This window comes from Sorex araneus, chromosome 5 (genome assembly GCF_027595985.1).
Source record: "Sorex araneus isolate mSorAra2 chromosome 5, mSorAra2.pri, whole genome shotgun sequence".
Taxonomy (NCBI): domain Eukaryota; kingdom Metazoa; phylum Chordata; class Mammalia; order Eulipotyphla; family Soricidae; genus Sorex; species Sorex araneus.
Genome location: NC_073306.1, coordinates 34,573,663 through 34,601,056, shown reverse-complemented (window position 1 = coordinate 34,601,056; position 27,394 = coordinate 34,573,663). Strand labels below are relative to the sequence as shown.

General features: G+C 44.7%; 1 protein-coding gene across 1 annotated transcript in view; it reads right to left on the bottom strand.

Moving 5' to 3' along the window:
• The window catches only part of ZMYND12 (zinc finger MYND-type containing 12), a 31,034-nt gene extending 3,689 nt beyond the window's left edge, over nucleotides 1–27,345 (bottom strand). The window contains exons 1-6 of the mRNA XM_055138417.1: nucleotides 26,963–27,345; nucleotides 15,617–15,758; nucleotides 15,146–15,317; nucleotides 6,462–6,631; nucleotides 2,736–2,858; nucleotides 1,481–1,592 (exon numbers count right to left, since the gene is read on the bottom strand). Coding sequence (XP_054994392.1) covers nucleotides 1,481–1,592; nucleotides 2,736–2,858; nucleotides 6,462–6,631; nucleotides 15,146–15,317; nucleotides 15,617–15,758; nucleotides 26,963–27,072 — 829 coding nt within the window. The 5' untranslated portion in view covers nucleotides 27,073–27,345. The remainder of the gene's footprint in view (nucleotides 1–1,480; nucleotides 1,593–2,735; nucleotides 2,859–6,461; nucleotides 6,632–15,145; nucleotides 15,318–15,616; nucleotides 15,759–26,962) is intronic.
• Between the last annotated feature and the right edge of the window lie 49 nt (nucleotides 27,346–27,394).

Here is a 27,394-nt window from a genome sequence, read left to right as displayed (position 1 = left end):
TGTGCCTTGCTCCCCTTCAACAAGCCCTGAGCTACTAGGAGTGGGGGGTGGGGGGGCTGTCAGGAAGCCCCCTTCCTGGAGCACTGGTGGAGGCAGCCCACAGCTCAGCCCCAGGCCTGCAAAAAGCTGCTTCCTGGGGCCTTGACCACCAGCGGGCCCCCAGTCCAGGATTTGTGCCTCCAGCTACCTAAGCCTCTCTCCCAAGCAGCATTTCTCAATCAGGTCATTCTAAGGGGACCACAGGGGGGAAATCGCATAAATGGGGGCCACAGCCCAAGACAAGGATCAGACCAGTAGGGGTGGGGGCGTTGGTGGGTGAGAGGTGTCACGGGAGGGAAGCAAGGGGCCTTGGTTGGAAAGGGGATGAGAAACATTGATCTAGAGCAAGAGCGGGGCTTGTGGCTTCTTGCATGCGTGGCCCCAACTTCTCCTTCTGCCAAGCCAGAGGTCTTGAGCTGCTGCCTTCCTCCTTCCCTCAGCTGAGACTGCACATCCCCTGCCTCGGCCTCTAGTGAGTGACGAGGGGTCTGTAACGGGAAGCACAGTCGCTGCTACACTCAAGAAGAAGAGAAAGGACATCGACCATCATGTTCGTATCCACTCTTCACACACAGCTACAGCTTCCACGTGTTCTGCTTTAACAGGAACCTCTTTTACCATGAGAGAAAACTCAATGGATTGGTGCTTCTTCTTTTTTTTTTTTTCTTTTTCCTGAGTGCTTGAAACCTCTGCTCCAAAAAACAAAAGACCCATCCCTTTTCCACACCACCCCACTGTCCTCACCTTCTGGCTCAAGGCCTCATGCTGAAATATCATCTGTACTTGCAGGAATAGTTTTTGCTACTTCACAGCGGTTCTGTCTATCTATGCTGGATGTCTCTCATGAGCAGAAACAAGCCTCTCTGTCTCCCTGGATTAGCTCAGAGGAAATAACGATGGAGTTGGCCTGGAGATGCTCACAGTCCGGTGATGAAAGAGTTCCCAGGAAGAATGAGCACAGCCTGCCACCCTGGGCCTGCACCCTGCAAACCGTAACACCTAAGAAACTCCCTGTGCCCGAATCATAGGGGCTCTGTAGGGCCCTTTTACTGAGAAATATTCCCGTATTGGCCCCCTGAATGGCAGGAATCTGAATTTCCCACATCATTGCTAAAATCTTTTTGATTCCCAGCTAAGCTTCCCCAAGGGGACACTAGGCAGATGGAGTGATGAAGCTTTCTTAAGGACAGGAGTATGGGCTAGAGACATAGTATAGGGGCCAGGACACTTCCCTCACATGCGGCCAACCTGAGTTTGATCCCCTGCACTACACATGTCCCCCAAACCCCGAAGGAGTAATCTCTGAGTGCTGAGCCAGTACTCAGTAATCTCTGAGTACTGCTGAGTGCGGCCCTGGCCACCCCCACGGCCCTCCCTCTCCCACCCACACACAATGTAGGCCAAGCTGTGCGGATGAGTTAGGAGGGAGGGAGGATCTTACCCAAGCCGGTGTCAGTCTCAAACCGTTTGCCCAGCAAATCGACTTGTTGGAGGCGAGCTTCTGCAAGGACTTGATAATACCCATATAAATATTTGCTCCAGATTTCAGTGACCTGTTGTTGCACAGGCAGAGAGAAATCAGACATCCGAGCAGCCAGCCCGGCTTTAGCTAGCCAGGCCAAGGGAGCAGCACCTCCGGCCAGGATCTCCTGACAATCTACAGTCTCTCTGTCTTATGCCTGGAGCCAGGAAAAGTCTTTGGAGTGCAGACTGAGCTGGCCCAGCTAGTTACGACAAGTGCTGACCACCAAAGGCAGGTGGAGAGGGGGACGTCCTGCTGGGGTCTAATCACAACTGCTATCACTTACTAACGGTCCTCAGCTGAAACCGTTACATCTTCACAGCTGTCTCAATGAAGGCATTTTAAAAAATTATTATTCATTTTTACAGATCAACAGAGGCTCAGCAAAGTTAAGATCACACTTGGCTTTGATAAGAGCTGCTAAGAGCCAAGATTTAAATTCAATCCAGACGCCAAAGTACATTTCTTTTCAGCTACACCACAGTGCCTCTTCCTCAGAAGTGGGCACCAAATGCAAATCATTGGAGAACTCCAAGAGCTGGAGAGCGTGCTCTGCATGCAGAGGACCCGGGTTTGGTCCCTAAACTGCCAGTCCCCTGAGCACTGAGCCAGGAGCAGTCCCTGAGTACTGCCTGTGTGGTCTAAAAACAAAACAAAACAAAAAATTAGAATAAAATACATCACAGCATGAGAGATTATATGTAACACACAGGAATGGTTGCTTGCTTAATGAGGCGTTACTGTATGAATACAGCCAATATTTTAATATATTGACAATGAAGTAAAACCATTTACATGAAAAATGGAGAATTTCAAGAATTCTTATGTTCTTTGATCCCTTCATCGGAACTTTCAGCTCCCTATCAAAACCATGTCTTCTCTATCAAACACCTCCCCAGGCCACATTAACTCTAGTGCCTGGGTACCACAGAATAGGTGGCCATTTATGGGGAGGCTTTGGTTTTTAGACAGCTGCTAGTCATTGGTTAGATCACTCTGGTACTAAGCACTGGTCTCTCTTGGTGGCAGAGAAACAGAAAGAATCTTATGAAAATTACTTTATTTCTTGGAAAAATAACTTTATTTCTCGGTAAATTTCTCATCAACAGTCTGACACCAGTTTTAAGACACAAGACTTAAATGTCAAAATTAGCTTCCACATTCCCCAGCTCACCTTTGTGTACAAGGTGTCTGCCAGGTCCCACTTTTCAAGGAGGTAGAAGATACTAGCCAGGTGGAAGTAGCCTCCTGAAGTCCTGATGTCCTCTGTTCCAAATGCACAACTGGCATGGTAAATCTGAAGAAGGAGACAACCTGAGTTCTTTGGGAGACATATGTCTCACAAAGGGGCTTGAATCCAGAAAATATCAAGAACTTTTACAACAGTTCAATTTCAAATATGAGCAAAGGAGCTGAAGAGACATAGCTCTAAAAATATATAGAACGATGACTCATAATAACCTCAAATGATAGTAAATATTAGTATTATTAAGGAAATGTAAAATAAAACCATAATGAATTACCACTTCACCCACAAGAATAGCTATACTTAGGAAGCACTGTAGCACTTTAGCACTGTCCTCCTGTTGTTCATCAATCTGCTCAAGCGGGTACCAGGAATGTCTCCATTGTGAGACTTGTTACTGTTTTTGGCATATAGAATACTTAGGAAGGCAGAAGAAAATAACAAGCACTTGGTAAAGATGTGGAGAAATGAGAATACATTGTATGTGAGAATATAAAAATGGTACAGAGCGCTGTTCTAGAAAACTTGTGTTGAAGTATTGTAGAGCCTAGCCATTCTGTTTTTAAGTAGATTTCCGAGAAAATGCATCCACACGGAGATCTATACACAAATGTACACAGAAGCATTATTACCAACGTCCACAAAATGGAAAGAACCCACGTGTCTACCGCCTGGTGAAAGGAAGGGCTAACTGTGGCTCTTCCAAATAACCAAACACTACTCAGCAATAACAACATGAAGGGTTTCTACACCTAGAAACATGAATTATCCTCAAAATAATTATGCTGAGTGTAAGAAGTGCCACGTGATTCTATATGCATGAATTGCCCACAAAAAAAAAATAGGTCTATAGAGGTACAAAGTAGTTGCCTGCAGTTTGAGGGTAGACATGAAAAATAACTGCACATAGCTATGCGGGTTTGGCTGAGCTATTCTAAATTGATTAAATATCACGGAACTCTATACTTACATTGGGTGAATTTTTACGGTCTGTGCCAACAAAGCTGTGTTTCTTTTTTGTTTTTGTTTGACAGCTAGACTGAGGAATAGAGCTGACCTAACTCTTGCTCCAGTAGCCGGGCTCAGACAGAGCAGCTATGCCTTCACAGGATTTCCTTTTCTGTATATTTCATTTAAACAGAATCACGTGTGATCTTTAGTGTCTGCCTTCTTTCTCTTAGCATAATGTGTGTCTACTTAACTTGTTGGAGGGTGAAAAGCGAAAACACAAGTGAAGAAGTGTTTTAGTCAGGCTTGCATGTGGCACCCCTCAAAAGGATTGCCTGGTGAGAGTTTACGGAAAAGCTTATTTACAGAGATTGGAAGTGGTAAAGAGCTAGTGAGTTCTAGCATCAGTCAACAGCAAGAAACTATTATCGTCCAAAAGACAAGAGAGAAAAAGTAAAGTGACGAGGGCTATGGAGGGAGCTGTGCCACGAGAGAACTCTGCCCCTGTAAGGGGTCAGAACGACAGCAGAGTAAACACATCAACCTTCCTCTCCCCCCCCCCCCCCACACCTTCTCTCTATTTCCTGGCATTTGGGACACACCTGGCTCTGCACTCAGGAACTACTCCTGGCAGTGCTCAGGGGACCATATGGGATACCAGGGATCAAATCTGGGTCGGCTGTATATAAGACAAGTACCTTACCAGCTGTACTACCACACTGGCCCCACCAACTTCTCTCTTCTCCCAACTTTCACTCCCTGCTATGGCCTTCAGCCCAACTCCAAATCTCCCAAAAGCTAGAGACTGATGGAATCAAGTTGCATAGTCCATAAAGCTCATCTTCTCAGGGCAAAGCCTGGATTTGGGGTAAGGGAATCAAGGAAATTAGCCCACCCAAGAATGTTTCTGGAAGCCAGCTGGACTTCCCAGCAGAGAGTCTGAGAAAGCACCAATCCACATGGAGATGGCAGTCCAACCCTAACCATAGCTAGATCTCAGGCTCAGAAACTCTTCTCATGGTCACTGTCACTGTCACTGTCATCCTGTTGCTCATCGATTTGCTCAAGCAGGCACCAGAAACGTCTCCGTTGTGAGACTTGTTACTGTTTTTGGCATATCGAATACGCCCCGGGTAGCTTGCCAGGCCCTGCCGTGTGGGTGAGATACTCTCAGTAGCTTGCCGGGCTCTCAGAGAGGGGCTGAGGAATCAAACCCAGGTTGGCCATGTGCAAGGCAAACGCCCTACCCGCTGTGCTATTGCTCCAGCCCCCTTCTCATGGTAATAGGATCTAATACTGAATTCCTAATAGAAGCCTCATAAATTTTGGAAGAATGTTCAATAATCACCCCCATCATCCTGTCTAGCATTTGTACAGAGGTAAAGTTTATGAAGTACTTTCATAGCTCCAACTCATTTAAATTTAATAACCACACTCTGAAGTAGAGTCATTGATGTTATTTTTAAAATAATGACCAAATTAAAAAAAAAAAAAGACAATCCTTGGACTCTGACAACAGAATTGAAGTTACTAAGTGGGGATGGGGTGGAAGGAAAAAAAAGGGAAGACTAGAAAAGACAGATGTAGTGGAGGGTTTTCCACACTATTTTGGTGGTGCTGGTGGAGACGTAGGAACTTTGTACAGCAAAAGCATCAACATCAACACTACTGTAAACCATACTGTTTCAAGCAGCACTGTCATCCCGTTGCTCTTCGATTTGCTCGAGCGGGCACCACTAACGTCTCCATTGTGAGACTTGTTGTTACTGTTTTTGGCATATCATATACGCCACGGGGAGCTTGCCCGGCTCTGCCATGCGGGTAAGATATTTTTGGTAACTTGCCGGGCTCTCTGAGAGGAATGGAGGAATCAAACCTGGATCGGCCGCGTGCAAGGCAAACGCCCTACCTGCTGTGCTATCACTTCAGTCCCTAATAATAATAAAAATAACACAATGGCTGATGTACTACACATGTTCTACCCTATTATTTATCTTAGCAATGACCCAATGGGACAGAAACTATCTGTCTCACAAGAGATGAAAGAAGACAAATGTCCTGTCTAGGCTTGTGCAACTAGTGAGACGACAATGCCAGCGCCAGAAGCCAAGCTCTCCCTCACCACCATGCTCTCCTGTCCCCACTGTCATCCTCATGGCAAGAGAGGCCTGGGGACACAACATGAAATGGCCATGATTACATGGCCAGGAAATGGAAAGACTTGAACACAGGTCATTAGAATTGAGTTCTTGATAATTTCCCCACCAGTCAGTTGTAAACAGACAGTTTAAGAGAAAGGCTTAATATGTTTGTTTATAAAAGGAAAACAATCTATTCCTTTCTTCCTTCAATAACCGCTCAGTAGCTGTGTTGCAGAACATAGTGTCCAGAAAGGAAGGGGAGAGGGAGAGAGAGAGAGAGAGAGAGAGAGAGAGAGAGAGAGAGAGAGAGAGAGAGAAGGAAAGATCCTGCCATAGAAGCAGGGGTGGGGAGGCCCCGGGTCACGGGGTGGTGATGGGAAGGAAAATGGGTCATTGGTGGTGGGAAATGAGCACTGGTGGAGGGATGGGTGTTGGATCATTGTATGACTGAAACCTGATCATGAACAGCTTTGTAACTATGTATCTCACGATGACTCAATTAAAAAAATTAAAAAATAATTTTCAAAATTAAGAAAAAAAAAGAAAAGCAATTTATCTTGTTTACATCATTGGCCAGATGATAGCGTGCTTCATCGTAGTTTTCCTTAGCTATGTAGAGAAGGCCCAGGTTTCGGTGCAGCAAAGAGTGGGTGGCACTAGAACATTCAGTTGATTTAAGAACTGTCCACTGGGCTTGGGATAGATATTCCTCAGCCTGGACAATATGGCCCATACCTGCCCAAAGGAAGCAAAGATGGTTATAATTAATATCCTGGTCAGAGAACGCACGATAATGATTCCTCACCTATTGGTTAATTCACTTACTCATTGACTTAAATATTTAGAAACAGACAAAACCTTGTACACAGCTGTTCGTAACAGCCTGTTTATAATAGAAAACATGTAGAGAATATTTGAATGTCTGTTGTCTTGGCAACTGACAAGTATATATACAAAATGTGGTTAATCCATATCCATGAGCACACTACTAAAGACTTATTTACTCAAGTAAGACAGAATAAGAAAGACAAACACAGGATGATCTCACTTATCTGTGGTGTATTGTATACTGGATGGGGAAATATACTATAGTAAAGGGAAGATGCCTAATCACCCTGCCCCCGGTGTTTAGAGAGAAGGACAGGAAAGGAAAGAAATCAAGCGGGTGGGGGGGGGGGCAGGGAGAAGAAATGGGAAGTAGGAAGCAATGGGTGAACAGGCATCAGGGAGTCAGTTAAACTGATGACATGGGAGAGTGATATATCCTTATATCCCAAACACAGACAGACTCAACAACACTGAAAACATGAGATCTAAGCTGCAACCTCTGGAACTTTGTAATGTGCCTGTCAAGGTGATGGGCAGGGATGTGGCAGGGGTTGGGGTGGGGAAGGAATATGGGAACACTGATGGAGGAAGGTTGACATTGGTGGTGGGATTACTGTTGAGATACTGTATGCCTAAAACTCAGCAATCATTAACAATAAATCACAGCTTTTTAATTACAAAAAGGAAAAATGTTTAAGACATTCACTTACACACAGGAATAGAGTGCTGATACAGGCTCAATGAACCTTGAAAACAAAACATGAAATGAAAGAAGCCAGATGCAGAAGGTTACCTATTGTATGTATGTAAATCCAGAGTCGACAAATCCATACAGACAGGAAGCAGGGGACAGCTATGCTGGCCAGGATCTACAGAGATTCGGGCATGGTTTTTCATTTTAGAGTAATGAAAACATCCTGGAACCAGTGAGGGTGAGTGATGCGTGATTATATGACTATACTAAAATCACTGCATCATGTTTGGAAAGAGTGAATTCCATCATATGTAAATTGTCTATATTAAAAAAAATTTATACACATGTACATTAATTACCCTTTATGTACCAGGCCTCATGTTGAGTTATAGGAATTCAAGAATGAAACAAGTTAATATCTGTGAATAGTTTATATGTTTATGGAGGGAATAAGTGTGACATGAAAACAAATACATTTATAGTAGAGTGTAAGTATGATGATAGAAACTCAGAGAGAGCACAGCAGGTCAAGCGTCTGCCTTGCTCTTGGCTGACCAAGGTTCAATCCCTGGCACCACATAGGCCCCGCAGAGCACTGTCAGAAGTGATCCTTGAGCACAGAGTCAAGAGTCAGCTCTGAGCATGGCAGGATATGGCACAAACCCCCTTGCTCACTTCCTCTCCAAAACGTAAATAAATAAAAGAACATTATAAGGCTGGAAGCAGCAGAGAGAAGGAAGTGTTTCACGCTACGGACAGGGTAGCATGTCCTGTCCGTAGCGTGAGAGGAACAATGGGGTAGGGAAAAACTGACTATTCTATCTCCCCACCCAGGTTCTTATACTGAAGTTCTGATGGTTGGTATTTGAGAGGTGAAGTCTTGAGTAAAGATTTCCCCTATGAGAGATGCAGATCAAAACAACTATGAGATACCACCTCACACCACAGAGACTAGCACACATCCAAAAGAACAAAAGCAACCGCTGTTGGAGAGGATGTGGGGAGAAAGGGACCCTCCTGCACTGCTGGTGGGAATGCCGACTGGTCCAACCCCTTTGGAAAACAATATGGACGCTTCTCAAAAAATTAGAAATTGAGCTTCCATTTGATCCAGCAATACCACTTCTGGGAATATATCCTGGAGAAACAAAAAAGTATAGTCAAAATGACATCTGCACTTATATGTTCATCGCAGCACTGTTCACAATAGCCAGAACCTGGAAAAAACCCCAGTGCCCAAGAACAGATGACTGGTTAAAGAAACTCTGGTACATCTATACAATGGAATACTATGCAGCTGTTAGAAAAGATGAAGTCATGAACTTTGCATATAAGTGGATCAACATAGAAAGTATCATGCTAAGTGAAATGAGCCAGAAAGAGAGGGACAGACATAGAAAGATTGCACTCATCTGTGGAATATAAAATAACAGAGTAAGAGACTAATACCCAAGAATAGTAGTATATAATACCAGGAGGTTGACTCCATAGCTTGGAACTTGGTCTCACACTCTGGGGGAATGTCATACCAAATGGAGAAGGGAACACCAAATAAAAAGTGATTGGAGATCCCTCGTGGTAAGGGAAATGCGTGCTGAAAGTGGACTAGTGACCAAACATGATGACCACTCAATGCCCCTATTTCAGACCACAAGACCCAAAAGGAGAGAGAGAGAGAACATATTGGAATGCCCTGCCACAGAGATGGGGTGGGGTTGGGGGGATGGGACTGGGGGGTGTGAGGGATACTGGGTTCATTGGTGGTGGAGAATGGACACTGGTGGAGGTATGGGCTCCCGAACACTGCGTGAGGGAAAAACAAGCACAAAATATATGAATCTGTAACTGTACCCTCACTGTGACTCACTAAATAATAAATAAATAAATAAATAAGATTTTCCCTATAGAAGAGACAAGAGAGTGATGTCTCTCTTGTGCTGTGTGATGAAGACCTGTGTCTGCCAGATGCTGTGACACAAATGGCACAGTAAGGGGTCAGGAGATGTGTGCACAAACCCTCACGAGGCTTAGAAGTCAACTATTTCCTCTCTGTCCTTCCTTCCAGGCCTGGTTAATATGTCACCATGAGAGCATTTTTTGGATTATTATGTATTGTTGTTGTCTGATCGGGTGTCAGGAGATGTGCACACAAACCCTCACTGGGTTTAGAAGTCAACCATTTCCTCTTTGTCCTTCCTCAAGGCCTGGTTTATATGTCACCATGAGAGTATTTTTTTAAGTGTTATGCATCGTTGTTGTTGTTATGGGGTCATACCCGCCAATCTCAGGGCTTACTCCTGACTCTACACTCAGGGATCACTCTGGGAGGTGCAGGGGACCATTTGGGGTGCCAAGGATCCAACCTGCTTCCGCTGCATGCAAGGCAAATGTTCTACCCACTATACTATTGCTCCAGCCCAACATGAGTTTATTTTATAATGACGAGTTATACATCACTGAATGAAGGGAAGAGGCCTGAAGGGAAAGTTTGTAAGAGGAAGCAAGTAACAGTACTGGGCTGGCGGCCAAACTAAAACAGGAAGTTACTAGATTAGAAGCAAGAGGCTGAGGTCTGTGCTCCTGGCCCACGCCGATGGAAAGTCAGAGCTCACGTCTGGGTTCTATCTACAAGCTAAGAACTTCAGACAGAGGTCTTCTGAAATTTAAAGACACGTGACTCAGGCCAGGTTGTTTGGGGGCGCAGTGGCGGGGGGTGGGGGGGGCGATAGGAATTGGGAGAGAACTCTGACTTATGGTGGAAATTTAATGTAAATTTCCACTGTGGGGTTCTCACTAATGAAAACAATGGAGGAGCAGGTATGGAGAGGTGTCTGAAAGCAACAGTTCCAAAGACAAAAGTCGGAGCTGGAGAGATAGCACAGCGGGTAGGGTGTTTGCCTTGCATGCAGCCGACCCAGGTTCAATTCCCAGCATCCCATATGGTCACCCAAGCACTGCCAGGAGTAATTCCTGAGTGTATGAGCCAGGAGTAACCCCTGTGCATCGCTGGGTGTGACCCCCCTAAAAAAAAAAACAAAGACAAAAGTCATGCTGTGGGGGTGGGCTGGGGGTGGGGGTGCCAGGAATCTGTGAGGGCACAAACTCAGAGGTGGGATATGGGACACGAGGAACACACGGGTCTGTGCTGGTGAAGACGGTGCCAGGGAGGGGCAGTTCCAGGTGTGCACTCTTGTACGTGGTGCGTGCCTGGAGTAGAGACAGCTTGCCAAAGGTGCAAGTATCCTAGAGGCGGATTTTAAGAGTGCAAGACAAAGGAGGGGAACTAAGGAACAGAAGCACTTGTCAGAGGTGGGGATAACAGGCTGACCCCGCTTAGTGGGCGAAGCATTCTGCAGGGAGATTTTGCAAGACTCAGTGATGAAAGTAGAGGGTGAGTCAAAGGAGAGGCTGTTAAGCTCCCGAGGGCACAGCATTCGCCTCCCCATGCTGGTACGTCATTTCCCTCCGTGACTTAGGCCTGACGAATTATTGACTAGGCAGTAATGATCACAGGAGGAATTTACCAAGTGGGAAGCTTTCCCTCACTCACGAGTCTCCGCCACTCTGCCTAGGGGCTCCATGCCTGCCTGCCGGTGAAAAAGCAAAAACAAGCCCCCAAAACCGACTTGATCTCTGACCTCAAGGAGCTTACAGTCAAGTGAAGTAGAAGAATCAGACAAACACAGAGCAGTGAAGGCAATGAAGGGAGCACAGGTGAAATGGGGAGCACAGGCCTGACCTGACGACTAGGCAATGCCTCTCTGAGAAGGGCACTCTGGGGCAGATGCTGGCGGGCTGGGAGGAAGCCTGGCCGGGACCAGGAAGAAGATTCCAGGCAGAAGGGATGCCAGTGTGTGTAAAAAACAACAACAACAACAACAACAACAAAAACCCTGATGCTGAGGACACCTGAGCAGTAAGGACAGGTTGGAAAGTGAACTTGTGCTAGCCTGGCTCCAGGGTGGGGTGCTGGCAGCAGCGGGCAGAGATGAATGAGGTGAATCCTCCTTTTTGTTCTAATTTTTTTTTCTAAAATTTTTTTCCTGAACTTTTCTAAAATTTCTAAATATGCTTTTGAAAGAGGTTTTCTAAACTTTTTTTAAAAAAAAGTTTAAATTAGACAAGTCCCGTGATTTATAATACTATTAACAAGATGGCTTTATGCATACAGCATCCCAATACCACACCCTGCACCAGAGCACTCCCCTTCCATTCCCCCCCCCCACACACACACACAAAGTGGCTCCTCTTTGAAGTGTTACTGCTGTTACTGATACTTCCTTTCTAGTTGATTAAATTCCCAAAGCAGGTGGGGAGGCTGAATATCTGTTATTGTTCCATTCCAGTCTGGAGAAACTCTGAGAGGAACAAGGCACATGCACAATGGACATGAATTATTTAGATGTTCAAAAGGGTTGACAAGGTCTTAAGTCAATGGCCCTGGGGGTTACAATGAAAGGTTCCATTTGGATAGTACTTTCTACCTTGCAAAGCACTTTCATGTTCAGCTCACATACACTCATTTCATCCACAAAACCCTTCCCCGAAGAGAACTTGGGTTCAACAAATGCTGACACCACCTCTCCAAGGGGGCAGGCAGTGTGAATGGGGAGGCTGAGTAACTTCTCTGCACTAAAACCCTTCCTGGGTGTGAAGACACCGTGAAGATGGTCCCAGGACTCCCTGAGCTCATAGTCTAGTGTCAGAGGGAGACCTTGGTGAAACAACCACATCAATGGAAGCATAATTGTTATTGGGCAAAATGCCCAGAAAAAGGGAAGCAACTGCCACATTGGTACATGTGAAAGAGATCTGTCCCCATCTGCAGAGCTAGAACAGGCTTCTCGACAAGGGGGGTAAAAGAGATGAAGGAGAGGAAGAAGTTAGAAGAAGGACCCCTAAAACAGCAATAAAAAAAACTGCCCCTGATGCTTAAGTTTTAAATTCTGATGAAGTGCAATTTATCTTTTTCTTTTGTTCTTTGTTCTATATGTCTTTGGTTTGGTGGCCCACACCAACAATACTGTGGCTGTACTCCTGGCTCTGCACTCAAGGATTACTCCTGGCAGGTCTTGGGGAACCATATGTGGTGGCAGGGATCAAACCCAGGTTAGCCACATGCAAGGCAGGCTCCCTGCCCACTATTCTATCTCTCCAGACCCTGTTCTTTGTGTCATTAATCAACATATCTAAAAACCACTGCCCCAAGACAAGGATGCCCACTCTCACCACTCCTCTTCAATATAGTACTGGAAGTACTTGCGATAGCTATTAGACAAGAAAAAGAGATTAAGGGCATCCAGATAGGAAGGGAAGAAATCAAACTCTCACTATTTGCAGACGACATGATACTATACCTAGAGAAGCCTAAAACCTCTACTAAGAAACTCTTAGAAACAATAGACTTATACAGTAAAGTTGCAGGCTACAAAATCAATACCCAAAAATCCATGGCCTTCATATATGCAAACAATGAGGCAGAGGAAAGGGACATGAAAAAAGCAATCCCATTCACAATCGTGCCCCAGAAAATCAGGTACCTCGGAATCAGCTTAACCAAGGAAGTAAAAGACCTTTACAAAGAAAACTACATAACGCTACTCCATGAAATTAAAGAGGACATGAGGAAATGGAAACATATACCCTGCTCGTGGATAGGGAGAATCAATGTTGTCAAAATGGCAATACTCCCTAAAGCGTTATACAGATTCAATGCGATCCCTATAAATATACCCATGACATTCTTCAAAGAAATGGATCAAGCAATCCTAAAATTCATATGGAATAACAAACGTCCAAGGATAGCTAAAACAATTCTTGGGAAAAAGATGATGGGAGGCATCACCATCCCCAACCTCAAACTTTACTACAAAGCAGTAACAATTAAAACAGCATGGTACTGGAACAAAGGCAGAGCCGTAGACCAATGGAACAGGGTGGAATATCCCTACACACAACCCCAAATGTATGACCATCTAATCTTTGATAAGGGAGCAAGAGATGTGAAGTGGAGCAAGGAAAGCCTCTTTAACAAATGGTGCTGGCACAACTGGACAACCACGTGCAAAAAAATGGGTTTAGACCTTGACCTGACACCATGCACAAAAGTCAGATCAAAATGGATTAAAGACCTCAACATTAGACCACAAACCATAAGGTACATTGAAGACAAGGTTGGCGAAACCCTCCACGATATTGAAGATAAAGGTATCTTCAAAGGTGACACGGAACTAAGCAATCTAGTAAAAACAGAGATCAACAAATGGGACTACATTAAACTAAAAAGCTTCTGCACCGCAAGAGATACAGTGACCAGAATACAAAGACTATCCACAGAATGGGAAAGGATATTTACACAATACCCATCAGATAAGGGGTTGATATCAATGGTATATAAAGCACTGGTTGAACTCTACAAGAAGAAAACATCCAACCCCATCAAAAAATGGGGCGAAGAAATGAACAGAAACTTTACCAAGGAAGAAATACGAATGGCCAAAAGGCACATGAAAAAGTGCTCTGCATCACTAATCATCAGAGAGATGCAGATCAAAACAACTTTGAGATACCACCTCACACCACAGAGACTAGCACACATCCAAAAGAACAAAAGCAACCGCTGTTGGAGAGGATGTGGGGAGAAAGGGACCCTTCTTCACTGCTGGTGGGAATGCCGACTGGTTCAGCCCTTCTGGAAAACAATTTGGACGACTCTCAAAAAATTAGATATTGAATTCCCATTTGACCCAGCAATACCACTGCTGGGAATATATCCCAGAGAGGCAAAAAAGTACAATCGAAACAACATCTGCACATGTATGTTCATCGCAGCACTGTTTACAATAGCCAGAATCTGGAAAAAACCCGAATGCCCCAGAACGGATGACTGGTTGAGGAAACTTTGGTACATCTATACAATGGAATACTATGCAGCTGTTAGAAAAAAGGAGGTCAAGAATTTTGTAGTTAAGTGGATGGGCATGAAAAGTTTCATGCTGAGTGAAATGAGTCAGAAAGAGAGAGACAGACATAGAAAGATTGCACTCATCTATGGTATTTAGAATAACAGAGTGGGAGACTAACACCCAAGAACTGTAGAAATAAGTACCAGGAGGTTGACTCCATGGCTTCGAGGCTGCCCTCACGTTCCGGGGAAAGGTCAACACAGAGAATCGATCACCAACTACATTGTAGTCGAAGGCCATGTGGGGGAAGGGAGTTGCGGGCTGAATGAGGGCTAGAGACTGAGCACAGCGGCCACTCAACACCTTTATTGCAAACCACAACAGCTAATTAGAGAGAGAAAACAGAAGGGAATGCCTTGCCACAGTGGCAGGGTGGGGTGGGGGGGAGATGGGATTGGGGAGGGTGGGAGGGACACTGGGTTTACAGGTGGTGGAGAATGGGCACTGGTGAAGGGATGGGTTCCCAAACTTTGTATGAGGGAAGTATAAGCACAAAAGTGTATAAATCTGTAACTGTACCCTCACGGTGATTCTCTAATTAAAAATAAATAAATTTAAAATTAAAAAAAATAAATAAATAAATAAATAAAAAAAATAAAAACCACTGCCCAATCCAAGATCATAAAGCTTTACCCCCAGGTTTTCTTCTAAGGAATTTTTAAAAAGTATTTGCCACCAATGCCATGGGTAGACTCTCTGACCGCAAATATGAGCACTGCTGAAGGGTCCCAGGGACAGCACATGCCTGCCTGCTCCACTTACCAAGGCTAGCCTCAGACAATAGCAGGTAAGCGGGCACCAGCTCTACCGAACTCAGGCCGAACAAGTTCATGCGGAAGCGGAGAGAATGTAAAGCCGCTGGGACGGCATCTGCGTGTTTCCCTTCAAAGATGTACTTCTGGGCGATGGTGTAGCAGAATTCAATCAAATGCTTCTGTGGAAGGAAAAAACGAGACCATCTAGGAGTCCTGCGCAATGGTGGCCAGGGGGACACCTAGAGAGAAGGTCAACTGGCAGAGGGGAGAGAGGAAGCCCGCTATCCAGTCTGTTTGTTAGGGCAGCCCTACGCAACTGATACAGCAGGTATCCATGCACACAGGACGGACAGCTGATGGAATGGTGGCAAGGACATGGAGACACAAAATCTTTGGTAGCCCAGTCATTGACCCCCTTTGCTGTGGGCACTGTGGCTGCATGCCCAGTTAACCCCACGGTCCTGCAGGGCTGGCCTACCTGTCGCTGCCGAAGCTGCTGCAGCCCGTGCTGCCGCTCTTCCTCTGAATTGTAGAAGGGCATGGAAGTGCGCAGCGGGATCAGGAGCTGACATATCTTTTCGTGGATACTGTTCCAGTCAGCTTTCTGATGAACTGGGCCACTGGCAACGAACACAAACAAAAAGCCCGTTAGCTGGGCCTGATCTCAGAGTCCACTGGCCCTACTACTACTAACCTTAATCCCTAGAACCAGGAGAGGCAAAGCCAATGCAAAGCAGAGTATTCTGACAAATCTCTTTTCCTTCATGTGGTTATTTGCTGGTGTAAAAACCAGGGCGGGGTCCAGGGGATGGTCTCAAAGAGGCTGTTCCTGCAGATGCAGGTTCACAAGGCAAAGTCACAGCATCATCCTGGGACAACCTCAGTGTTTCTGTTTAACAAAGACATCTTTAACTCTGTGTTGCCCATCAGCTCCTATGGTCATTGTATCACTGTATCATTGTATTGTTGTTTATCAATTTGCTCGAGCGGGCACCAGTAGCATCTCCATCGTGAGACTTGTTGTTACTGCTTTTGGCATATCGAATACACCACAGGTAGCTTGCCAGGCTCTGCTGCGGGGGCGGGATACTCTCGGTAGCTTGCCGGGCTCTCTGAGAGGGAAGGAAGAATGGAATCTGGGTCAGCTGCATGCAAGGCAAACACCCTACCCACTGTGTTATCACTGATACATTCCTCGTATCATCAGAACAGAGGGACCTGAGGGTCTTGTCCTTGGGAAAGAAAACTGAAGCTGATATTTGATGACATTTTAGGAAACAGTTTCCTGTCACCAGAAGCTTCAACTCAGGAAGAAACTTGCACTACTTTCTGTGCTCCATTGAGCTGGTTTATGTAGAATACACCGTCAGTATTCCCTCAAGCCCAGGGATGCAGGACTTGGTGTAAACTGTGATTCCTATTTGGAAAACCAAGTGAAATCTGTTCTTACTGTTTCGAAGGTGAGGAATCCTAAGTGGGAAAAGTTTGAGATGCTTTTTCTGGACTCCAGACCCGTTTGTTTTCAAACGGAGGAAAGCACGGCGACAGTGGGCGCACAGCCTTTCGATTTTACAGGCATATTAGTATCTTTAAAAACTTAATTAGAGGGGGCCGGAGCAATAGCACAGTGGGTAGGGCATTTGCCTTGCACGCGGCCGACCCGGGTTCGATCCCCGGCATCCCATATGGTCCCCCAAGCACTGCCAGGAGTAATTCCTGAGTGCAAAGCCAGGAGTAACCCCTGAGCATCACTGGGTGTGACCCAAAAAGAAAAAAAAAAACTTAATTAGACACCACAGTCATGGAACACTTGTGATACAGCAGAAAGGTTGTATTGGAATTCCTAGAGAGCGGCCAGTCCTATTCAGAAATAATTGTCCTGAATGACTCGAATCCCTGCAATTCTGAGCCTTCTTTCAATGGTTTTTGTTTCAGATTTTTGGAATTGGGATTAAATCCATATGCCATGAAATTCACCATTTTTGTTTTGGGGGGTAAGATGGTGTTCTCAAGGTTCATTCTTAGCGATACTTGAGTGACCATATGTGGTGCTGGGATTAAATCCAGGTTGGTCCCAGGCAAAGTTGGCCTTACCCACTATACTATTTGTCTAGCCCCAAAGTCACCATTTTAAAGTGTATCACTGTATCACTGTCACTGTCATCCCGTTGTTCGTTGGTTACTCGAGTGGGCACCAGTAAACGTCTCTATTCCTCCCAGCCCTGAGATTTTAGCAGCCTCTCCTTAGTCGTCTATCCCAACGATTGGAGGTTCTTTCAGGGTCAGGGTAATGAAGCCTATCATTACTGTTTTTGGCATATCAAATACGCCATGGGTAGCTGCCAGGCTCTCTGAGAGGTACACATATATATATCTATATATGTATAGATACATATATAGATATATATATAGCAAATCGATGAGCAACGGGATGACAGTGACAGTGACATATATATATTTATGTATTACTCTCTATGATTTGTTGCCTACTGTCTGAACTCCATCAAATATGGTGTGGTAATTATAGAAAATGAGTAGGGAGTGTCTTATAATGTGTCCGGAAAGCAGCCTGGAGTGTGGCAGCAGTTGGGTAGTGGAGGTCGGCTGCCGGGGCTGGGTCCCTTGGGGCAGGGAGGGTTCTCACTCGCCCCCCTCTGGGGCACCCCGAGTGAAAACAGCCAGGCGCGGATTCCACTTTAAATTCACAGTTTTTAGTATATTCACTAGATTGCATACCCCTGTGTAATTTCAGGGCATTTTTCATGATTCAAAGAAGAAACTCTAACAGCTACTTTCTTTTTTTCTACCACTGATGCTCAGAAATCAGTATCTAGAGGCATCACATATAAATGAAAACAGACAATATAGCCTTTCGTGTCAAGCTTCTTTCACTCAGCATACTGTTATCGGGATGTATCCATATTTCATCCTGCATCAAGATCATATTCCTTTTCAGAAATAGCATTTCACTGTGAGATGTGGATCTATCACTTTTACCCCTCCCTCAGTTGGTGGGCATTTGGGCTTGTTGCTTTCACTTTTCTGCTATTATAAATAACGCTGTTATGAATATTCATACATAAGATTTCATGCAAACATATGTTTTCCGTTCCCTTGGGCATATATCTAAGAATAGCACTGCTGGGGCTGGAGCACTAGCAGAGGAGTAAAGGCATGCAGCTGACCCTGGTTTGGCTGCTGGCACCACATATGGTGTGTTCCTCCCCCCACATACAGAGCCAGGGACAGCCTCTCAGCACAGTGGGTTTGGCCCCAAAACAAAGCCAAAATTAAAAAAGAAAAAAGAAAAATAGAATTTCTGGGTCATATAGTAATTCTATATTTACTTTTGTGAGGCTGGCCAAGTTGTTTCCCATGGAAATTGTGCCATTTTACATTCCCGCTAGCAACTTAGAATTCCATATTTCCTATATCCTTTAACACTTATGATTTTTTTTGTCTTTTTTATTATACCTAGTCTAGCCATTCTAGTGAATGTGAAATTACATCTAATTGTGATTTTATCTTGTATTTCCCAGTGACTAATAATGTTAAATCTTTTCATATGTGTATTTGGTCATTTATATATTTTCATTGGGAAAATAATTATTTAACTCCTTTCCCTATTCTTTTTAATCAAGAAATTTTCCTAAAGGGATAAAATCTTTGAAAATGAAAAAATTATCATAAACAGAAATGGGGAAAACTCAAACAGCTGGTAATTAAAAAAAAACAATAATATAAATAAAGGGAGGAAAGAAAGCATGTTCTAGATATAACACCTGTGACTGTTTTTTTCTTTTTGGGTTATACCCAGTGATTCTCAGGGGTTACTCCTGGCTCTGCACTCAGGAATTACTCCTGGAAGTGCCTATATGGGCTGCTGGAGATTGAAGCTGGCTCTGTCGCATGCAAGACAAATGCCCTACCCACTCCGGCCCCCAAGCCTTGTGAATTTATAAAAGGAAGGTGTGGCAGGGCCAGCGTGGGATGTAGATGCTTCCAGAGTGGAATGCACATCATTGGTTGTGTCAAGTCTTCTTTCCCCCATTTTGGTGGGGTCTTTTTCCTTTTCATGGTTGAGTTTAAAGTTTTTTCATGTCCTAAATACCAGAATCTTATGTAACTTGCAAATACTTATTTCCATCACATGGTTTTTCTTCTCACTCTTTTTAAAAACAAAACTTATTTTAGACACTGTGATTTACAATACTTAAATGACAGGGTTTATGCATACACACAGTGTTCCCACACCACAGCCTCCACCCAAGTGTCCCCCACCTCATCCCACCCTGCCACCTTTGAAGGTCAGGTCTTTTCATTAGCTTGATAGTTTCTCGGACGCACATGAGCTTTGATTTTTGATGGTGATCTATGCTTCTTTTTTTTTTTTTTGTTCCTTATGTTTTTGGGGTTAAAGAAAGAGCCTAATCAAAGATTACATATTTATGTAGTCTTCTGAAATTTTTTTTTTATAATTTTAGCTCTTATGTTTGGGCCTTTTTGTAGATGGTAAAAGGTACAAGTTTATTCTCAACTCTGATTTTAGTAATTTGCATCTTCTCTTGGTTGGTCTAGCCAAAAGTTTGTCAATTTTGTTCATTTTTTTTTTCTTTTTGGCTTTTTGGGTCACACCCGGCGGTGCACAGGGGTTACTCCTGGCTCATGCACTCAGGAATTAACTCCTGGCGGTGCTCAGGGGACCATATGAGATGCTGGGAATGGAGCCCGGGTCAGCCGCATGCAAGGCAAACGCCCTACCCGCTGTGCTATCGCTCCAGCCCTGTTCATCTTTTTTAAAGAACCAACTCACTCTGCTTTTATCCTAGTGTTTCTAGTCTCTATTTCATTTATGCAGCTCTATTTCATTTATCTTGGCTCTTATCTTTAGCAAGTCCTGCCTTTTGCTAATGTTGGGTTGAGTTTACTCTTCTTTTTTTCTAGGTTCCTAAAGTAGAAGACTTGATTTGAGATCTTCCATTTTTGAAACGTATATGTTTACAGCTAAAAATATCCCTCCAAGTTTTACTTTACTTTACTTTACTTTCTTTGCTTACTAAAATTTCAAGTGTGTTGTGTTTTTATAGTCATTTATCTTAAAGAATTTTTATTTTACTCCATGATTTCAACCCATTGGCTATTTCAGTGTGTTATTTCCACACATTCACAAATTCCCCCAAATTTCTTGTTATTATTAATCAGATACCTTAGAGGCCATGTTTTTTTTTGGGGGGGGGTTGTCTGTTTGTTTTGCTTTTTGGGTCACAACTGGTGACACACAGGGATTACTCAGGAATTACTCCAGGCGGTGCAAGGGAGGGGGAGGGGGGCATATGGGATGCTGGGAATTGAGCCCTGGTCGGCAGTATGCAAGGCAAACGCCCTACCCGCTGTGCTATTGCCCCAGCCCTGAGGCCATGTTTTGTATTATTTTTATTCTTATAAATTTACTGAAGTAAGGTTTATGTTTTGACATGAATCTACCCTGGAGTGCTGCATATTCACCACAGAAGAATGTGGACTCTGCTGTTATTATGTTTTAGGCCTGTTAAACCTATTTGGTTGAGTTTTCCGGATTCTTAGTTTTCGTGATGATTTCCAATCTAGTTGTTCTATTATACATTACTGAAAATAACATATTGTCTCTTTGTTACCAACAATAGAAAACATACAATCTAATGATGCCATTCTGACAGTTCTGACTGTTGGGGGAAAAACTCCAAATAATGATAGTGAGTTTCCTGTCGAAAATTGAATGTAATCAAAGTAAGGAAAGAGTAAAGTGAAAATCATCTGCCACACAGGCAGAGGGAGAGTGGGAGGGGGGTATGCTGGGGTTATTGGTGGTGGAACATGTGCACTGGTGAAGGGATGGGTGTTTGAGCATAGTATGACTGAGACTCGAGCCTAAAAGCCCTGTAACTGTTCTCACAGTGACTCAATTAAAAAAAAAATAGCAGATTGAAGTGAATTTTTTTGTTCATGTTTTGCTATGCTCTAGGCTTACTTTTAGCTCTGTGTTCAGTGATCATTCCTGGTGAACTTGGGGGACCATAAGTGGTACCAGGGATCAAATTCAGTTGGCTGCAGGCAACTGTATCCACTATATTATCTTTCTGGCCCCTTGAAATGAACTATTATTGAATCATTTATTTCTCCCTTTAACTCTGCCAGTTATTGTTTCATGTATTTTGAGACTCTGATGTTGGATGCACACATCATGAGTTTTCTATTACAAAGCACTTAAAAAAAAAAAAAACTAAATGTGAGAGAGTAGCACTGTAGCACTGTCATCCCGCTGTTCATTGATTTGCTCGCGCAGGCACCAGTAACGTCTCCAGTGTGAGACTTGTTGTTACTATTTTTGGCATATCACATACGCCACAAGGAGCTTGCTATGCTCCAGTCCATTAATTCACAGCAGATAGGGAGTTCGCCTTGCACCCTGTTGAACCGGGTTCGATTACTCTGCCCCTCTCAGAGAGCCCGGCAAGCTACCGAGTATCCCACCCACACTGCAGAGCCTGGCAAGCTACCTGTGGTGTATTCAATATGCCAAAATCAGTAACAAGTCTCACAATGAAGATGTTACTGGTGCCCGCTCAAGCAAATCGATGAACAACGGGATGACAGTGACAGTGACAGGGATCAACTAGCTGTTGTTTAAAGAGCTAGAGAGTAACAATTTTTTATTATTTATTTATTTATTTATTTATTTTGCTTTTTGGGTCACACCCAGCGATGCTCACGGGGGTTACTCCTGGTTCTACACTCAGGAATTACTCCTGGCGATGCTCAGGGGACCATATGGGATGCTAGGAATCGAACCTGGGTCAGCCGTGTGCAAGGCAAAAAAGCCGCTGTGCTATCGCTCCAGGCCCGAGAGTAACAATTTTAAACTTTGAGAACTACATGGTCTCTTGTGTGTGAAGGACAGAGTACCCAAGCTTCAGACAGACTGCTTCATGGTGTTCCAGACAGGCCTTCCAGCGATGTGCCCCTTCAGGCACATGGGCTATTGAAAGCACAGATCAAATGAGGCTCTGTAGACTCACAAAACCTTCTAACTACCAAGAGATGAAACTCGGGCCTCTGACCTACAAAGAATGAGCACTGTTATAAGAAATACCTTTTTATTGGAGAAACCTATCTCCCTGTCAAGGCAAACATCTCATGACTGAGCATCTGGTCTTCATCGTAACTCACCCTCTCCCACTTCCTTTTCTGTCAAATCCGAAGGCCCCTATCTCATTCCTGAACTTGGGATACACGCACTCCTTTTGCCCTGTTGGCTTTACAGTCCACTTCTAAGTAGAGTCTTCAAGTGTATGAAATTAAATTTATTCTTTCTTCCCACTCAGCTCTCTGATGCTCACTGTTTGCTCTCCCAGCCTGAGAAGGGAGGAGATGCGGACGGTAGGGACAAATTTCTCTTGACAGTTCTACCTACTTCACTCTGCTGGGAAGCATGAAGCAGCCATGGGCAATACGGGCGTTCCTCAAGCACCCTCTCTCCTTTCTCCCCTGTGGGATCAAAGAAATGCAGCACCGTATGTTCTTACAAACGGAGACCACTGAGGAAATGACATTAAGTGCATGAAGGATTTTTCAAATAGACAATTGTAGTAAGCAAAAGCGGTAAAAGCACTGAACAGTCAGGTTAGAGAAACAGCAGCATCCCGTGGGGTATTTAACACAAGGGGGTTTGTTGAGTAATATGTGAAGCACTTGAAAATATTAACTTGCTGAACTGCTTGAACTTTTTTTTCAAATGAAAGCACTTGCATATCTTGCCTTTCTTAATAAAGTGGGTTTTATTTATATATTTGTGAAATCCCTCCATATTCATCTGTCTCACCCTAAATACCCAAACGCAGGGTTTGTACAAAAAAAGGAAAATAAGGAGTGGAAAATATGTTTTCAATCAGGGTTCACAATCAAGCACCGTGTGAGCCAGACATATTTTGTTTGGCCACTATTGTGTTTTTCAAAACTGAATTTGATTGTCTTTAGGTAAAGGCATTTATTCTCCAGTTCACTACTGCTTCCTGCTATTGGATACCACGTCAGTGTTCTCTCATCGAGGCCAGTGAAGGCATTTTAATTTTTGTCCAATATGTTAAATAAGAGGAAAAACTATCACAAATGACTCTTACCAACCTGCTTTAATTTACTAACCTGTAGTACTAAAGCTTCTTTTATCTTGCCTGCCATGTTCCAGTATGTATTTGAATGTCTTTTCTCTAAAATCTATTTCCTGGAAATAATTTCAAAATGCAACACAGAATGATAAGCATACAATTATACTAATGACAATTTATTAATCTTTGGGTTACGGGATTGTGGATTCTTTCTCTTGTACCTTTTGTATTTTTAAATATTCCACAATGAATATGAATTATGATTATAATCAGGAAAAATTCTTTCACAAAAATATCTAGGAGCTGGAGAGAAACCTCAATGGGCTACAACACATACTTTGCATGCAGGAGGCCCAGGTTTTATCCCCAGCGCATGATCCCTTGAGCACTGCCAGGGGTGACACCACCCACCACCACCACTACCATGTACTGAGCAGGGAGCAGCAGCACAGAGCCTCGCTGGATATGGCTCCCAAACAAACCAAAAATAACTGTCGCAAATTCAAGTTGACTATTTTCTCTATTACTGTATTTGTTAGGAACTTTAAAGGATTTTTTCCCCTCAAGGACATTCTTCCCCTCACCTCATTTTATTACCCTTCCAGCCAAAAGTAATACCTTCTCCTCTCAACCCACTCTGCAGTTTGTGTGCACCTCTCAGACTATATTTTCAAACAGATGTTCTTGAGGAAATAAAATTTAAACTAAGAACTTCAGAATGAAAGAGACCAGTTAAGATTCCTGGTAGAAAGGGAGGTCTAGTCTTCAACAGATGGAAAGATTTAGGCAAAGAAATTGAGCAAAGAAGGGGCTTTAAAAATTAGAAGGAGCTTGGAGATAGTACAGTGGTGTTTGTCTTGCACACAGCGGACCTAGGTTCAATCCTTAGCATCCTGTATGGTCCCCTGAGCTTCACCAGAAGTTATTCCTGGGTGTAGAGCCAGGAGTAAGCCGTGAGCATCACCAGGTGTGACACAAAAACAAACATGAAGCAAAAGAAAAATCTCTTTAACTACATCAAAGAAAAGAGGGTATGGGTGGTGAGAAATGAGAGATTATTCTAGTTTATGGTACATGCTAAACTGCGTTCTGTTTTATTTGTTTGGGGGACTATACCTGGCAATGTTCAGATAATACTCATGGCTCAGTGCTTGGAGGTCACTCCTGGCTATGTCTGGGTATCAAGCTGTACCAGGGATCAAAGCCCAGTCTCCTACATGCAATACATGCTCTCATCTGTCATGAGAGCTCCCTCTCTAGTTGCATCTAATTGCAACGAAGAAAACACAACCACGTAGCCCTTTCCCTCATGGAACGCAGAAGCTGCTGAAAACTACAAACCATCTTACAGTCCCTTCCGACGCAGCCGTCAGTGTTAGAACAAAGGATGTATTTGTGCTGTAATAGCACTGAGGGGAAATTCATGCCTTCTGGACGATGCAACAACTACACAGCTTCAGTGTCTGCCTTCCTATCTGTCTTTCACACTGCTGTCATCCTTGCTTGCCACAGATGACAGCATGCCAGTACTACCCATGGTCTCCCAAAGGATAAATGACAAAATCTCAGGTCACCAGTTGGTCCTAACTCTTATCTGCATGGTTTAAATTTCTACTACTCTTCATCATAGTGATTTTCAACTCTTTGGACTCAAGTCATAGTGAAAAATACATTTCAGTACAGATGTCCACAGAAAACAGTGAAACAAAAGTTTGCCCCAAATCAAGTTTCCAATTCTATATAACTTTTTTCTTTAATTGGCGGTGGTGATTTTTTTCCTGACCTGCTAGTGGGTCCTGAACTAAAACTGAAAAACCAGCAACTGCTACCTCGATTATTTTTCTCAGCTCTCAGAAAATGCTTTTCTTTCACTCAAGCATGCCCTGCCCTTCCTTCTTCATTGTTTGTTCAGGGCAAACTTGCTAGGACAAGTTCCTACTGACCTTTCAAGACTCAGTTCAAACGGTACTTTTTTTCAGAGAAAACATTCCAGACACTGCCCTAGTGACTAGGCTTTCATGCTCAGAGTTCCCAGATCTCTCCCTGCCTGAGCGGCAGCCTTGCCTGTGGAGTATACTGTAATGACGCTTATTTGGGGCTGGGGAAACAACCTTGGCTGTGCTCAGGGCTAACTGCTGGTCCTGTGCTCAGGGCTTATTCCTAGTAGTGCTCATATATGGTACCTGGGATGGAACTGGGAGGGCTACATGCAAGGCATAGCATCTCCCTGGCCCTGCTCCTTCCTTTGTCTCCAGATCAATAGGTAACTACTCATCTCACAAAGAGGTTCCCCTGCCCAACCCCTGCATCACATTTCCTTTGTCTTCATGGCACTGAGCCCTCTCTGAAATCATCTTGTTTCCCCTCTCTCTACTTTATCACTTTAGAAATTGAGCAGTTATGTGCGGAGGCAGCAATGTCAGTATAAGACTGCATCCTAGAGCAGACTGGGTAAGAGGGGGAGTAAGTGGACCCACAGATGCCTCAAAGCCCTGAAGCTGATGTAGGCAGGTAGATAGGGAAAGGCCCTTGGCAATGAAAATTGAGATTTAACAGAGTCTCTGGGAAGGAGACTCTTAACACTTGCAGATTCAAGAAAACAAAAGACTGGGGCTGGAGCGATAGCACAGCGGGTAGGGCGTTTGCCTTGCACGCGGCCTACCCGGGTTCAAATCCCAGCATCCCATATGGTCCCCTGAGCAGCACCAGGAGTAATTCCTGAGTGTAGAACCAGGAGCAACCCCTGTGCATCGCCGGGTGTGACAAAAAAAAAAAAAAAAGAAAAAAAAAAAGAAAACAAAAGACCTGGAGGAAACCATCAGCGGACCCTGAGGATAATGGACCCCTCCCCAGGAGGTTCCCCAAAGAAGGCCATCACCACTCCCAACCTCCCTGGTAACCTTAGCAACGAACTTTTACCTGGAAAGAAGCCCCACGTGGGGGCAGGTTGAAGAAACCCTATAAAAGACACCTTGAACAAAGGAAGGGAGCACAGATGCTGCCTGAGCCCATGTGCTGCTTGTGCCCACGTGGCTGAGCACATGTGTCGCCTGCATCTCCCCTCTTGAGATACGTACTTTCATGCTTTCATACTTTTGCGTCTAAATCTCGGTTATGTGTAGGGGCCCGTGTTTTCCCTTGAGCACGTTATTCTTACTATTTCTCTCTCCCACTTATCCTGTCCTCCTTCCCTCAGAAACCTCTGAATAAAATCTATTTACTTCACTGCTTGTCTACTCCTGAAATACCTTTCCGCGAGCGAGACAAGAACCCAGTAACTCTGGGTCCCGAGTGGTAGAGGCGGCTGGGGAGAAAGTGACCATCTTTCTCCTTCCCGCTCCACGTAAGTTACCTGTGGGGCTCACCAACATCAAAGCCACCTTAAAGGAACCTTGGTTGAGGCAGAAGAGATGGTAGAGTGGACAGGGCAATTGCCTTGCACGCGGCTGAGCCGGTTTGATCCCTGGCATCCCGTATGGTCCACCAAGCCCGTCCCGAGTGTGCTCGGAGCACGGAGCCAGGGGTAAAGCTGTGCACCCCCCCCACACACACACACTCCCGATGGCGCCAAAAAAACAAAAGGTGGGGAGGGGATGATCCTTGGCAGGGACACGAACTACAGCATGTGCGAAGCCCAGTGCCCGGGAGAGGAGTCTACTGGGGTAGCGCTGTCTCAGGCCTACCAGTAATAAGTGACCGTGCAGGCCGTGCACACCCGCTCGGCGGGGGCTTCGCACACCTCGCAGCGGAGCCGGCGCCCCTTGGGCACCGCCAGGGGGTAGATGATGTCCATGTTGCAGCGGGTAGCGCTGGTCTCTAGGGCGGTTGCCAGGCGATGCTGGACGCCGGAGTCACAGGAACAAGGTCGACTCGTTCCCGGGGCTTACAGGGCAGGGGAGAGGCGTGGCTGGACCGGCACTGGGAACTGCGCTTACGGGGTTAAATAAAAACCCAAACCAAAGACCCGCTGCTCGCAGGGAGTCCCAAAGTCCCAAAGCCGGTCGTGCGAACTCCCGAGGAGTCCGAGTCCAGGAAGGTCCCGATGGTGGCCAGGAAGGGTCAGACCCAGTCGGTCCTTTCCCCCCGGGCTCTAAGGCTAACGTCAGGGGTCTGAT